We start from the raw sequence: 15,624 nt of genomic DNA, 5'->3' as shown, positions 1-15,624 counted from the left end.
AAAGGGTCTGAAAATTCAGTCCCGGCTGCATACAAACAGCTCTTTGAAGTTTGTGAGTCAAACATGACTTTTCAGCGATACCAACTACTCAGAAAAAAACAGTTTCTCAAGCATGGCCAGTTTCTCCCCAAAACTTTTAGCTAGTTAATAACAATGGCTTACATAAGTTAGTGTATTAGTCAAATATGTCGATGTAATGAAGGCATACCTCAGTTTTGCAAACGCCACATACTAGGAGACCTGAAAATATAGTTTACCCATATTGGTATTTGCAGGAAGTTTAACGCAAGGTGCTCCAGAGCATACTTTTCTGAATGTACCATTTGACGAGGAGAAATTACTCCAGAGTTTCAAGGTTTGCAGGCATGTTACTCATATACCCCTCAAAGCAAACTCCTGAGGTTCTTAAGCATAAGTCCAAAAGACTTAAGATGACATTGGCCAAAAATAAAAAAATCAAGAAACAACAGTCCAAATGAAGATAAAGCTGCTGTATCATTTACTTTGAAAATAATAAATTAAATGTGCCCTGATCTCCAGTTCATAATTTGTTGTTGTGTACCTCCAAGTCATTTTTGACTTAGGGTGACTCTTAAGGCAAACCTATAATAGCGTTTTCTTGGCAAGTTTCTTCAGGGGGGTTTGCCATTACCTGGCAGAATAATCTTTAAAAGAAGTGCCAGCACACACCTTCCACCAATACACATACAGCAAAGTGATCTAGGTACTGTACGAATAACCTTCCTTCTTTGACACAGAAGAACTCAAGCCTAGGAACAAAGCAATATGAAGTATTGTAATACACATTGGGAGGAAGAGGCATAAGCCACCATGGCTTAAAATAGAACTCTCAGCAAAGTTAAAGAGGCTTCCTGCCCAACACAATGAAGGCAGAAAGATACCCAACTAGTGGGGCTACCAGTTTAACACTGCTCCCATTCACACTCTCTCAAGCACATACCACCTCCCAAAAACTTGCAGAGAAACCCAGAAGTTGAAACTATTTGTTATGTCTGTTATGATTTGGGGGTGAAAATGTAGCAGTGCAACCTACTATAGGGGCAAAAATCCTCCCACTGGCCATCTCTATTCCAGACCATTACCTCAGGCACTTCCCAACTATTGGCCATATAATCAACATCATCAATCAAAACTCCATCAACCCTGCCTCCAATACAACCTCTACTCAAGACCCAGCCAAATTCCCTACTGGGTCAGTTTATTAGTCTATAAATACACCCATAAAAGCATCAGTAACGAACACTCTCCTCCACCATCTGAAAGACAGACAGAGATGAACATCTCTCATATTCTACTTGCTCCTTATTTCCTTCTTTGTGTATATTTAACTGAAGTCCTCAAATGTAATCAGAATTCAATCCTTACTCCACTAGGAAAATGAGTTCTACTCCAATGGCCTGGTTTTAACTCTTAATCCAAAATACCTGTAAAAAGTTTTTAAAAATATCCATCAAATATAACACAAATTCTTGGAAAGCATGCTTAAGGTGTCTGCTTGACTTGAACCTGGGCTCTAGCCTCCAAAATCAGAAGTCAAGAGTTTTAGTTGGCAAATATAGATTTTGTTTGTTATCCTAAAAGATAGCTTTGAATCCTCACACATGAGGAAAGGAATACTCTTATGACAAGAAATGAATATGTGGACTCAAAGGAAAGTAGCTGATTTCCCAGCAGGAAACAGTCAAAAATGTATTTCTAGAGCTTGTCAAGACAATGCATGAATACAGCAAGATGTAGCTACTATGAAAAGAAGGTTATGTAACCTGGTGCTTTCCAGATACATTTTTTACTACAGTTCCCTTAACTTTTAACAGAATCATCCATGATTAAGCATTATGAGAACTGCAGTCCAAAATTTCTGAAAGTCACCAGGTTTCTCCTGGTGTGTTAAACATCAGGGTTTCTGTGCAAATCAGAAACTCGGTTAAGCTATCAATTAGGTCTTCCATAATGTGCTTGATTCTACCTCATTGAACTTTGAAACATTCAGTACTCAGAATTCTACAGCTTCCATGATAACCTCAAAACGCAAATACTGTGTAGCTAGTTCTTCAAACTTCCCAAGTGTAACAATACTGTTATAATAATCGTTCTCCTGGGTTACAAGTCTCATCCCTAATACTTTCCTGGATTTCAAAATGTTCTGCAATACTTGGAAACTTTGCCTTAGGTCCCTAAAATGCAATATTCTCCTATACTACTAGGACATGTAGGCCTGAATCCTACTGTTAATCCCAACTAGAGTAATCACACTAAATGAATGGATCTGCATACATATGAAAACATAGCTCAACGACTGACTCAATGGGTCTTTTCTCACTGGAAATAATCAGCAGTATTTGTACTTCAGTATCTTTGCTCTGAAATCACTCCATAAACTAGACCCTTTACAGCAACTGTTCTACACTCCTTGCTTCCTTTGTAATTTGCCAGATTTTTTAGGTCCTGGTCACACAGGAAGGAAGCAAAAGATTCAGCAAGCTCAGCTGAAAAGGAGCCACCAGTCTTGTGCATGTGCATACAATTCCTTTCCAAAAGTAAATGTCTTAATTGTTACATATCCCACACGACTATGAAAGTGATTCAGCCCTTTTGTATCTATGGGGACAAATAATGCACACTGTAATAAAAATAACTGACACATCAAAAGCCCACTCTTAAGTGAACTCTTTGGCATAATATCCCAAAGGAAATAAACTATAACGTTAAAGATTTTGGCATCAGTGATCTCCCTTGTTTGGCTAGATTAAGATGCATTTCTCATAAATTTTTATCTGACACTAATACAGCAAAAAGGCTCAAGCGCATTTGGTTCTGTTCATCCCAAAAGGCAGATCTTCTGTCAAATAATATTCAGATCATACCCTGTGCCATACCCATTTCACACGCCACTATGATGTCAGACACACTGCGAGTGATGATAGCACATTGTGACAAGCCTCACTTAACCTGCACAAACGACACCACACACCAGAAGGGAAGCCTTGTACCATTCACAAAGCAAGATGATACGTCAGGCAGAACAGGGGAGAGTTGTAACCATCACAAAAGCCATTCTAGGCTGCAAAAGAAAGAAGGGTGAGAACTAGCAAGTCACCGCCAGCCATGAAGACTATGAATTACCTGCAGCTGTATTGAGAAAACGAAGCGATCCTAGGGAAGAATTAGTAGTCTCTGCAGTAAAAGTCACTTAAACACTTACCGGTGCTACAATTTTGCCTGTCTGTCCAACTTGCATATCATTGGGGACGAAACCTGCATCAACAGCTGCCCGAGAAGCACCAACTAGATGCAAGCAAAAACAAAACAAAATTATCTCAGAAAAGTCTTTTTTTAATTCATGAAAATTGTGGGTGACGATTAGGAGCTCTGGTGATGCACTGGTTAAACACTGCTACTGCAGCCACAACATTGTAAGTTCAACCCTAGAGGAGGGTTCCAAGGTCCACTCAGCCTTCTATCCTTTCGTAGGTCGGTAAAATGAGTACTCTGCTTGTTGGGGGCATATTGGCTTACACACTGTAAACCACTTAGGGAGTGCTAGTTCACTGATAGGTGGTATAGAAATGTACTTGCTATTGCTAATGATTTTGGCCATCCTTTTCAGCTGAACCCACTCCCCAAACCACATCTTACATGGTTCTGGAGAGCGTGTCCCCCAACCTCCAGGAGTAGAAGGAAAGGGGGAGATGAAAAATCCTGTTCCATGAGCTGGTCTCTGCTCACAGAAATCAGGGCCAAATCAATTTACTCCCTCTCATATGCAAAAGTATTGCTCCATTTCACCAAACTTCACACAGTACTAAACAAGCCAAAGGTTAAGTCTACATCCCTTTGGGAGAGACAGTAATTCCAACCAGCATTAACACCAAGAATTGTTCCATTATAAATATTTGGGAAACCAAGAATAAAAAGAACTCTTTACCTGCGGCATGCAACTGATCTGCAAGATCATACAAAAGTTTGAAGTTTTCTCCGCTCTTCAAGCCTCGGCCTTAAAAATAAAATATGGAGTCCATTCAAATCTCTAAAAATGGCAACACTGGAGATTTCACTCATCCAACCCAGTTAATATTTTAAATTCTGCTGCACAGTTATGTAGCCCTTGTATGAAAGCTGAATGCTATTTGTTTTAGTCATTTTGATTAACATTGCTTCTTCAGAACTGCAGAGGATTAACCTCTTTATTCCTTCTCTATCAACAGTACGATCGTTGTCAAAAGAGAGAAATTAGACAATTAAATCTTAGCAAACTGCACTCCACCTACTAGCCTGAGGGTTATCATTTCAAGTAAGAAAACAGTGAGCTGTACTCTGTCCTGCTTTCTTTCCTTGCTGAACTACAGGTAACAAATTAGGCCACATATCAATTGCATACACTTGAAAACCAAATCATTTCTCAAACTAACATCTTGTACACATTGTTTGTTATCACTGCTAACTGATAAGATAAACCCTAACATTTTTGGTTATTTTCCCCACCCAGTCAATTTGATATGCTGAGCATTTCCCCATTTTCTTGCCTTTCTTGCCACAAGACAGAGCTCTTCAGATTCAAAAGGAGGGACAGTAGGAGGGTCTGCTTTCCTGGAAATTTTAGCACAATTCTAGTTAATTAACGACCACTTACCGCCTGATACAACAACCTTTGCACTGGTCAGTTCTGGACGGTCACTTTTTGTTAGCTTTTGCTCAAGCCATTCCGACTGACCAACTGGTGAAGGAGCAGATACTGTTTGTGTCAAAAATACAAAAAGACTCCATAAATTTCCTGGAGGTACAAAGTCTTTCCACAGCCATTGCCTTCAAGTTTAAATTCTATATTCAAGCAAAATCAACTAAATTATAGCCTCCCACTTCTTAGCCGTGTATTCAAAAGAACACAGTGGGGTTGTCCGCACAGGCCAAATGGGCCGGCCTCCGCCCCAGCCTCAAGTCATCTGGTTTAGACAACGTGGGCCAACACTTGTGTCAGTATTATGCCTGATCCTACCTGTGCAGACAAAGATCCAGAGGATCTGGTCTGACCCAAGGATAAAGATCCTTTACCCCAGAATAAAACAGCACTGGTTTTCCACACACATCAGGCTGTTCAGACAATCCTCTCCCCATGCTCCTTAGCTTTCTGGTATGCAATCCATATGAGAAGCCCCCCAGTTGCCCCATCTGATGCAGAAATGGGGTACCTGGCCATGTGGGTGCAGCCAGGTGCCCCGTTTCCATGGCAGACAGGGTGACTAGGAGCTTTTAAAATGGATCACACACTAAAAAAAGGTAAGGAGCAGCCCTGGGTCAGTGCTGGGACAGGTGGGTAAACAGCCGCCCATCCCTATGCTAACCCAGGGGCTAACCCGAATGAGCACCAGGAACAGGACAGCATGGGTTCAGCCTGTGTTGTCCTGCCTCTTCTGCTCAAGTCCAGGTTTTTAATAAAATATTTTTAATAATTTTATACACATATTTTTAATAATTTTGTACACTGAACCATCAGAATTCAAAGGTGTTGCTATCTCAGACAACATGTAGCACATTTTAGATTTTGGAATAGTTCAGATTTTGGAACTCCAGATAAGGGACACTCAACTTGCAATGAAATAATCAAATAGTCATTTCTAATAATGACATAACTTCATTTTAAAAAATGTAATGTTTTTAACCCAATTACAACTTTAACAAAACAAGGAAAAGAAAATGAAACACTCACCTTTTTCTAAACTAGCACTACCGCCACTCACTGCTGCAGGCTCAAAAGAAGTGCCTCGCACAGAGAACACCTTTATTTTTTCCTCACACTTCACAGTGCATAGGGCATTTCCTATAAAATAAGATCACATTTGTTCTTGAAAACACAACTGCAATCCCCAAAAACTACTCTTCTTAGCAGAAGACTATTATGGTCACTGCTGCAAGAAAACTATTTCAACCAGTGAAGATTAAAAGGCTCAAAAATCTAGTTGAATTGGTTTCACATTTCCTTGATGTCATGGAAGTATTACTCACTGTGCCAACCAAAGGGTTCTGCTTTTACACAAACCTTCCCTGGCTTACATATTATTTTTTCTCTCACACTTTAGTGCACTTGGTGAAGCAGAACAAGTCTACAAAAGCTTATGCTTTTCTTCCAGTTAGTCTTAAAGGTGCTACAAGATTTCTTTCTATACTTTAATAATCCGACTCATTCCAATTTTCAGGTAATTCATTAGGACTATTTCAGTAATACTCATGACCACCCATCCACAATCACAAAAAATAATGCTTGGGGGCTAGAGAGAGCAGACGTACCACCAGAACCTTTCACACAAGGCTTCAACAATGGCTACAGAAGACTGGACACCAGGTATCTGAAATCGCATCACATACACTGGGGTGAATAAAGTATGCCCATCCAGATGTTGGAATGCAACTCCCAATATTCCTCACTGTTTGCTAAGCTCTCTAGACCAGATGGGATTTGCAACTCAAGGGCAGCTCATGGGCCATATTTTGTCCACCTCTGAGATATACTAAGAAATTTCATGTCTTCAGTATGAATCACAAAAAAGTACTGTCTAGGAGGGGCATATGTGTTATTCCTATTTCATAGAGGGAAATAAAATAGCCCTACTTTATTCAGAACTAAGTTGCACTGAGTGCAGTGAGAATTACATCCCAGTAAATGTGGAAAGGACTTGAGCTAAAGAATGATGGTGGGCCATTTCAGCACAGATCCTATGCCTTGCTTAGTAACCTTCTGTTCAGCCACACTTTTCTCATTCTAGTATTTTAAGTAAGCCTGACAAAGTACAGAAGATGGGAAAAGCAAGAAAGAAGCATGCAAGCCCAAAAGCTTAATAAACCAGTTTCCTGATAACAAACCAGGATCTATTAAGCTACAATAGGTTTGTATTAGTGTAATAATATGAATAGATTTATTAAAGATGAGATTGTTACGTCTGCACCAGCCCAGAGACCATAACTAAAACTTGTTACGTCTACAAATAAAACTAAGATTTGCAGACGGTAGTTGTTGTTGTTGTTATTATTATTATTATCATCCTTTATTTATAAAGCACTGTAAATTTACACAGCGCTGTACATACAATCTAATAGCAAGCCTGACTAGAACTGTGCAGGAATAGGATAAAAACTAACACCTTCCCACACAATATTAAAAAATTAGTTCAGAAAATAGAAAAGCAATCAGGGCTGAAGAGAAGCCATCTCTTTCTCTTGGAAAATTAAGTTACATCTCCAGGGAGTGTTATAAGGATTTCTTAACTGTTTCTGAAGAATGACTGGCTATGTAAAACAAGCATGACTTCGCTCAAAAGGTCACAACTGCTGAGAAGAGATAGGAGCAAGTCTAGTCTAGTCTGTATCTGAATGAAAAATGAAGTAGTTGCACCTTTAACTCTTTGAACCAAACTGTATAAGAAACTTATTCTAAAAGGCAGCTTTCTGGAATAATGTATGCTCTTTACAAAACAGTTCGTTTATTTCAGGTACCAGTTTGTTCTCAGAGAAACCTGCCATTAGGAGACAGATGTTCAATCCTAAACTTGGATGTCTCTTGATTTTCACACAATCTACTTCCATAAATATGCTTAGGATTGCAAACTGATCATAAATATTAAGTGCCTTGTGAGAAAACTGATTCAAGACTGGGCTGTGAAGCTGTGGATTAAGTATCATTCCCCAAACCCTTGATCCATTTAGGTCTTCTCATTTACAAGGATATGGAGGGAGCTAGTAAAATAGAAGCACAAATTATTTTAGAAAGAAAATTATTAGAAAGCAAATCAAAACCTATATGCAGTCCATCAATCTCTGATGGCAAGAGAACATTGACAAAGGGGAAAAAAAGAATATCCTGCCATAACAAATTTAAAAGACATAAAGGCTAATGCTTTCATGTCTAAATTAAATTATGGGATCAGACAAGCATGATGGAGCTAGACAAACAAGGGCTGCAAAATAATTAGGGAAAGTCAATTAAATATTACAAATAATTGTATCAATGTCTCTCTTAACTAAGAAAAATAACCCTATGGATTGCTGGATTCAGAACTAATGTAACCCATATTAAATAAAGAGGACTATCTGAATGCCTCACAGTTGGCAAAATCTTATCAAAAATGCATTAACAGAAATACAATACATTTGAAGCACGTCAGCAGATTCTGTTAATGAAGAAGCTATATCTGGTTTCTCAGGACTTTGAAGTACAATCCTATAGTACCCAGGATGATGCTATTAGTTGTGTCAGAAAAGCCATTCCCACTACTCCACTCCTCTTATCAAAGTGATTTTTATCTTTACTCATGCGAACCTCTATACTTCTGTACGTAGTAGTGACTCACAGATGGACAAAACTCACCTGCATAAATTGTTCTGACAAAAGTGTCGGGAGATTTAACATCGATTATGTCTGAGATAGGAGCAACATCAAGTTTTGCTGCCAGTCTGGGAAGAAGATTCTAAACATTAAAACACACACACACATATATATTTAGTAACAGCTACTGAAAATGAATTAGAAACCCATGTAAAACTAATTGATTACTATTCACATTGTATTGTTTGTTTTTAAAGATTTTTAATGGTCAAGACAGCTAACAAAGCCAACATGGTGCGGTGGTTTGAGCATTGGACTATGACTCTGGAGACCAGGATTTGAATCCCCATTTGGCCATGGAAATCCACTGGATGACCTTGGGCAAGTCACACTCTCTCAGCCTCAGAGGATGACAATGGCAACCCCCTTCTGAAGAAACTTGCCAAGGAAACCCCACAATAGTTTCACCGTAAAGTTGCCGTAAGCCAGTAATGATTTGAAGGCATACGACAACAACAGCTACCAAACACTGCTAAAATAACAAACTGAACAACAAATAAACAGTTCCTCTCCCTAAATATGCCTGACTGAGGTCTGCTGAGAGAGCCCCCCCCAAAAAAGGCTATGGCAACAAAATAAAAGAAATTCCTGGTTGTTGGCCCAGAAAAAAAAATAGACTTCATAAATAACTAAAGCTTCTAAGAAGCATATACTTTATTAATTCTGGGTCATACATTTGCACTGGTTTAGGGCTCACTAACCTTGGAATAATAGGTCTGGAGTGGATTTTATATACACTCACCTTCCCAAAGGCAGATGCTCCGGCACAGATGTGGGTGTAATTAAACTGCTTCTGGGTTGCCAAAATCAATGGAGTCAGCTCCTCTGGGGATGAGACATATTGGTCAGAGCACCCTGCATTTTCTAACACAATGGTGATTGCAAGGAATCTTAAACGGCAAACAGTATTTGTAAACAAGCCTCACCAGGCAGAAGTCCTTTGTAGGCATCATGCTGGGCAAGAAGAACTTTGGCGACCCCTTGCACTTTGCTGAGCTCTTGAGCCACCTGTGACAAGAAGTGAATCTTTATGAGGATTCAGCTGCACATGCAAGGCTTTACTGCTGTGACCAGATGCTACAGCCTGGACTGATGCCCTTTTAAATAAACAGTAAGATAGGACTCCCCATCCTGAAGAGCTTGTGGGAGGAGAAAATGGTTGCAGGAAAGACTTGGAATAACACAGAATTCTGCTTCAGGACTCCCATATCTTTCTGTCTCAAACTCTATTCAGACATCCTTCAGTGCACTCTTGTTCTGCACCAAAGTACATCATCCAAATACAACCCAAACTGAAAATTCATATTGCACTCTCAAATCTTTTGTAAATTTTTTTGTTTTAATATTCTGGTTTTTGTATTTTCAATTTCTTCTTCACGATCTCTATGAATCACACAACCGGGTTGCAGAGCATATTTGAAGCCTTCTGGAATCGCTAGGCAGACTTTGGGCAGTAGTTCCATTCACCCCAACTATACCCTCAAGAAATCTGATCATTCATTTTCCTGCAGACAAGAATTCTTTTTTCTGTCTCAATTATGTTGTCGAGAGTTTACTATAAACACAAGATGATGCTACTAAAGTTTCCAAATCTTACACAGATTTTCCAATTATGCTGTGCTGTAACAAGCAATTATACAGTGGGCCAACCACATTCACTGGAGTTAGGGACACAGGACCCCTGTGAAAGTGGAGAAACCACAAATAAAAAACACTTTGTTTTTAACCTGAAAGAACACCTTTCTAGGAATTTCTAGGTCCTCCAGAGCAACCAACATCTGCTGGAAGTTAGCCACAGAACTGTGTTGTAGGATGTATAAATGCTTTGGGAAGTGTTCTCTTTAGGTATCTCTAGGTTCTCCAGTGCAATATCTGGCAAAAATTGCCCAAAGAGTCACACTGGAGGTCCTAGAGATTCATAGAGAGAACATATTAATTAAATCCATGAATAATCAAATCTGCAAAAGTCAAAGCCGCAAATGTGGAGGGCTGACTGTACCATGCTATAAGATATAATAAAGGCCTAAGGACAGCAGAGCACTACTTGGTATCACTGCACATTGGCTTTTTATCTGGTTCACTGAACAAATCAGACATCCCATCAATGAAAGCAGAACATGAGTCTCACTTGGCAATAGCAGTGATGTAACTATGCCAACTGAACATTAAGGCAGGTTTAGGCAGCCCTTCAAAGATCAGACATAATCACCAAACCCCATGCTCTGCTCTCCTGAGTTCCTGCCTCCCCTTACTTCAGCATAGAGAAATCATGCTACGTTTGCTTACCTTTTCACAGTTGGTGCCGGCTACTAAGCAAGATACTTCGCCTCCAATACGTTTGGCTGCTGAGATGGCATTTAACGTAATAGGGGTAAGAGACTCGTTGGCATGCTCAGCTATGACCAGTGTGCTCTGAAACCGGTGGAGCAATAAGACCTGAAAAACAGGATGAGCAAAGAAGGTTAATTCACACAAGATGAAGATTCTGCATGGACAACTCATAATAAGTTACACAGAGTTTATTGAGTAAGTAGACATACGTGGTGCTCTTCCAAACAAAATATGGGATGTAAACCTTTGGCTCTGCATTCTCTATTTATGAAAAAAGGGTTCATGTAATTTGTATAGTAAGGGGTCTCATACAAAAACAGCTGAAGCAAAACTTGCTTGGATAGGACAACTTGGATTGGGACACCACTGGTTTCACTATCTGCTAGTCTTAAAGATGCCACAAGTTTCTTATTTTTTGCCTCAACAGATTAACTCAGCTGTCCCTCTGGAAATTAATATAACAGAGAGGTCTAACCCAACTCTTTTTTATGCAGGCATTGAAGATAATTTGTTACACGAACAATGATTTAAACTACGATTTGTAATGAGCAGAACGGTACAGGTTCCTGTAAGGTAGTCAAGATTTCATCTTAAGCGTATTAAATCATACCACGGAATGTAAGATTTTAGAATCATTTGAAGTGAATTACCACTGACAAATTACTTATTGCCAATACAGATCAAAAACCATATTTTTGATTATGTTTCAAATATCAATTTCTATGAAAGTTACAAGATGGTAGGCACCGTTTGACAAGTAAATCCATGCTCGCATGGCAAAAAGCCCAAACTTGCCAAAATTTATAGTCCCGTCACAGAGCAACATACACGGGGTTGCCGAAACACAGACTCTTAAGTTCCCAGGGGGAGTAAAATGTATTTAAAGTCAATCCTGTGTTTTCTAGAGAGGAGTACAGTGAGATGACCACTGCAGCATATTTTCCATCAGAGGTAATAGCTGCTGGATTTCACCTGAGGAGCAGAAAATAAATGTCATAAAAATAAATCAACGCTGAGAATCTGATGCGTTATGTACTAAAAATTGTTTTACTTTCGCCTGTATGATTTTTAACACCTTTTGCCCAACAAAGAAGCCAATGGAGCTTTGAAAGCTTGCAGCATGCATTTTGGTTGCCCAATAAAGGTATTGCTGTTTTGTGGGTTTTGGATATTATAGTCCCAACACTGATCATTTTTCCAGACTTCTGCTTGTTTTGGCTCCCATTTCTGGGCTTTCCCCCCAAATGTCAAATGACTGTAGGTCAAAGGAAAAGTCGCACAAATCATACAAAAGGTGTTCGGGGAAAGAGGTGATGAAGATGAAGCAGGGAATCTGTGTGCCAAGTCCACCATGTCCAAACTGAAGTTTGGCCCAAATCCCACGTTAGGCATCTCTTCTTTATGAAGATTTAGAGATACTGAGCTAAGCAGAAGAGATTGTAAAAAAGCAAGAGTGTGGCTTCATACTGACATGTTTAATTTGATTAAAGACATCTGAATTACTGAAAGATTTGATTCCCGTGCAAGCACATTTAATTCATTTATTAATGAGTTTATTATATTAATGTCCTACCTTTTCTCTAAGGAGCTCAAGGTAGCATACCTGGAGCATACAGAGTTTCACACAACCATGCCTGGCCACCCATTTCATGTTCACAACCATTTTCTGAGATAGCTTGGCCTATGCAATAGTAACTGGTCCAGGGCTAACCAGTGAGCCCCATTGCAGAGTAAAGATTTGAACCCAGGTCTCCCAGTCTCCTAAAACTGTCAACAGCTATAGGATCAACACGGCATTCTTCCATCATCACATACTTTTGACCCTTTCTCATTTACAGGAAGGATAACCATTACGCTCATCGTTACTGCGGCCAATTCATTACCCGGTGTCCTATCTTCTCAGAACAAGATTTCCACGCTTAAGTAGGCTAGATCTCATACAGCCCCCCATTAAGGCCATACTTAATGCTACACCAGTTTGACTGAACCAGTTACACATTTCATGGTCCACTGTCATAGCCTTCAAGAGCCTAGGCAGGTCACCTCCATGTTATAATGATATGACAGGGAAGGACTTTGTTGAGGTGCGCAAGATATAAATATAACAAATATTTCTTAGCTTATGTAGGCTTTTCAGACCTTACAAGACTGCCATCAGCCCTCCGGTTTTCTTACTACTTTATTACTGCTGCTGTTTTATTACTGCCTTTCTCCTTCCTCACGTTCCCTTGGGAAGTCAAAATGAAAATACTGAAGGAGGTGGGCTCTGGTGTGTCCTTTGTCACACTGGGAATGTAGCCAGACCTCTGTACAAAAACCAAGGCAGAGTGGAATGGCACATCCTGGAAAAGGATGACATTGGGCCAACTGTGAGAACAAAACCATCTGAGACTTTGTCCCTTCTCTACATCCTGGAAAAGGGCAGGGCTCCAGCCAACCGTGAACAAGAGCATTACACACTATACGTTTTCTTCCACTTGTGCTGACCTACTATATATGCTCACCTTCCGTTCTGCGCTCTTATAGCAAACAACAGCAACATGCTCTTCCGCCTTTTTTCTATATAAGCACAGGCATAATATCTTTGGCTCTCCTTATCCCTTGCACTTTACAGGCATTCAAGCTATGGATCGGAGACCGACCACCAACAGAAACTGTAAAACGGCAATTACATTCGTCCCTCTACATTAGCGGCTTTGACTCTTGCAGATCAGAGTTTATTAATATGCTTTCTCTAGGAATATCTAGGTCCTCCAGTGCAACTCTGTGGTCAGCTTTAACCAAAAGTCACACTGAATGACATAGAGATACCTAGAGAGAACTCTCCACTAGGAATTTGTAGTTCCTCCAGTGCAACTCTATGGTCAATGTCTGATAGATGCTGACCACAGAGTTGCACTGGAGGACCTAGAGATGCCTAGAGAGGTGTTCTCTCAGGTAAAAGCATAGCGTTTTTGTTATTTGTGGTTTTTCCACATCCATGGGGATCCTTTGCCCCTAACCTCAGCAAAAATAGAGGGACAAGTGTAGCACTATGCCTCTCATTAACTCTGAATGTTGCACAGTCTCCCAATGGTGATAATTTATTATGCCAGAAATGCACACATGATCAACACGGAGGAAGAGAAAGGACTAGGAAGTTGTATTTGTTCATGTATAAGAGGCTTGGCATATATGCTTTAAAACAACATAGATTAATTTCTACTTAACCAAAAGCAAAGGCTACATGCATTGAGTGTAAAGGCCCTGCAGGACTCCTTGCCTTTAACAAATGCCACATACATTTTCCTCAGGCAGGCTGCAGTTTTGGGGTACTTTACCTTCCCAGGAAACCTAAAACATCAATAGATGTGAGGCAGAGCAGTCAGCCTTTGCAGCACATTGCGGAAGAGAGACGGAGGCTAGCTGGATACATTTATTGCACGATATTCCTTGAAACGAACATTACCAGAAGCAGTCTGACATATTATGCAAACAAAATAAAATGGGATTGGATTTAGAGAGTAAGAGAAGATAAATGTTTCATCCTAAACTGCAGCTAAAATGTCCAACTGAGAGATCTTTTTCGAAGGGTAAGGCGTCCCAAATGTCTTTAGTAGTAAAATGTATAGTCCTCTTTATTGCTTGCCTTAGAGACCAAGGTGACCTTCTCCAGGCTGAGCCCAGCAAGGCTAGGCTGGCTTAGCATTCAGGGAACTGCAGGCCAATGCATCTGGGAGGCAAGATGTTAAGGAAGGCTGCAGAAGAGCCTGGCTCAATCCTTGCAACTCTGGCTCAGCCAAAAGGAAAGGGAAGAAAGGCAACATACTCATCTTGCCACCTCTGCATTTTGTATTAATCAATACAGACTATACTTATCTGGTGTTTTCAAAAGCCTAACTTTGAGAACATAGAAGACGTAACCAACGTACATTGCGATTCTGACTCCATTTCTTGGTCCTCCGCATTGGCAGCTTTGGCTTTTGCGGATTTGGTTATTTGTGGATTAGAGGAGGGACAAGTGTATACATCTACTGTATATACAATATGTGTGTGTGTGTATTATACACACACACATATGCATTCATACATCCATAGTATGTCTGTAGATACTGGGTGAGAGCCAGCATGGCTCACTGGTTTCAGTGTCCGACTACAACTCTGGGGACCCGGGTTCGACTCCCATCTCATCCATATAAACCCACTGGGAGAGCTTTAAGCCACACTCTCTCAGCCTCAGAGGAAGGCAATGGCAAAAACCCCTCTGAACTAACCTTGCCAAGAAAACCCCAGGACAGCTTCGTCTTCTTTGTACTGTATTTTGCATTCCTTATCGTGTGTTTTTGGCTTTCTTTGCGTAATTAATTCATTGTTGTCATGCCTGCTGTTATCTAATTGAAAGGGAGGGAGGGGGGCTTGTTTTGTACTTTGTATCTGTCACTTTTTGGTGACCTTTGCTTGTAATCCGCCTTGATTCTGCAAGGGAAAGGCGGAATATAAGTCAATTATATTATTATGGTTATTATTATGTTATCTTAGGGTCGCCATAAGGCAGAAACAACTTGAATGAAGGCGTGCAACACACACACACACACACACACACATGTCACACTCTCTCAGCCTCTTCTGACTTCCGCAAAGGGAGCTCAGCTGGAGCCCAGCGCTCAGACCTTCGACCCACTGGGAAGGCGGCCGAAAGGGCCTACCTCGCAGGGAGGTGGGTCAAGGGCACCGCCAGCCCTTACGAGACACTCACCGCTCTCCGCCCCGAAAGAAACCCCCGAAACATGGCTTCTCTCTCCGCGGCGCCTCCTCACTCCGCCTCGGCTTCTCCTTTTCCTCCTCAGGAGCGCCTCGAGTCGCGACCAGAGGCCTACTCTGAGGAGGTAAACCTCGCGAGGTTTCACGGGAGCGCCGCC

At 40.6% G+C, this 15,624-nt stretch overlaps 1 protein-coding gene and 1 long non-coding RNA gene across 2 annotated transcripts in view; one reads left to right on the top strand and one right to left on the bottom strand.

Annotated features, from left to right (window-relative positions):
• LOC149307178 (uncharacterized) overlaps positions 1 to 6,470 on the top strand; it is a 21,101-nt gene extending 14,631 nt beyond the window's left edge. The window contains exon 4 of the long non-coding RNA XR_016282340.1: positions 6,213 to 6,470. This is a non-coding gene — a long non-coding RNA (uncharacterized LOC149307178). The remainder of the gene's footprint in view (positions 1 to 6,212) is intronic.
• Positions 1 to 15,624, bottom strand: part of ETFA (electron transfer flavoprotein subunit alpha) — a 25,194-nt gene extending 9,570 nt beyond the window's left edge. The window contains exons 1-9 of the mRNA XM_089538547.1: positions 15,462 to 15,624; positions 10,682 to 10,831; positions 9,322 to 9,403; positions 9,138 to 9,220; positions 8,378 to 8,477; positions 5,726 to 5,836; positions 4,652 to 4,753; positions 3,947 to 4,015; positions 3,224 to 3,306 (exon numbers count right to left, since the gene is read on the bottom strand). Of these exons, the coding sequence (XP_089394673.1) occupies positions 3,224 to 3,306; positions 3,947 to 4,015; positions 4,652 to 4,753; positions 5,726 to 5,836; positions 8,378 to 8,477; positions 9,138 to 9,220; positions 9,322 to 9,403; positions 10,682 to 10,831; positions 15,462 to 15,494 (813 nt within the window). The 5' untranslated portion in view covers positions 15,495 to 15,624. The remainder of the gene's footprint in view (positions 1 to 3,223; positions 3,307 to 3,946; positions 4,016 to 4,651; positions 4,754 to 5,725; positions 5,837 to 8,377; positions 8,478 to 9,137; positions 9,221 to 9,321; positions 9,404 to 10,681; positions 10,832 to 15,461) is intronic.

Source organism: Sceloporus occidentalis, unplaced genomic scaffold (assembly GCF_023333645.1).
Source record: "Sceloporus occidentalis isolate IW3139 unplaced genomic scaffold, rSceOcc1.0.p SCAF_9, whole genome shotgun sequence".
In the NCBI taxonomy this organism is placed as follows: Eukaryota; Metazoa; Chordata; class Lepidosauria; order Squamata; family Phrynosomatidae; genus Sceloporus; species Sceloporus occidentalis.
Note: the sequence above shows the minus strand (reverse complement) of the source record. Positions and strands in the feature narration are given on the sequence as shown.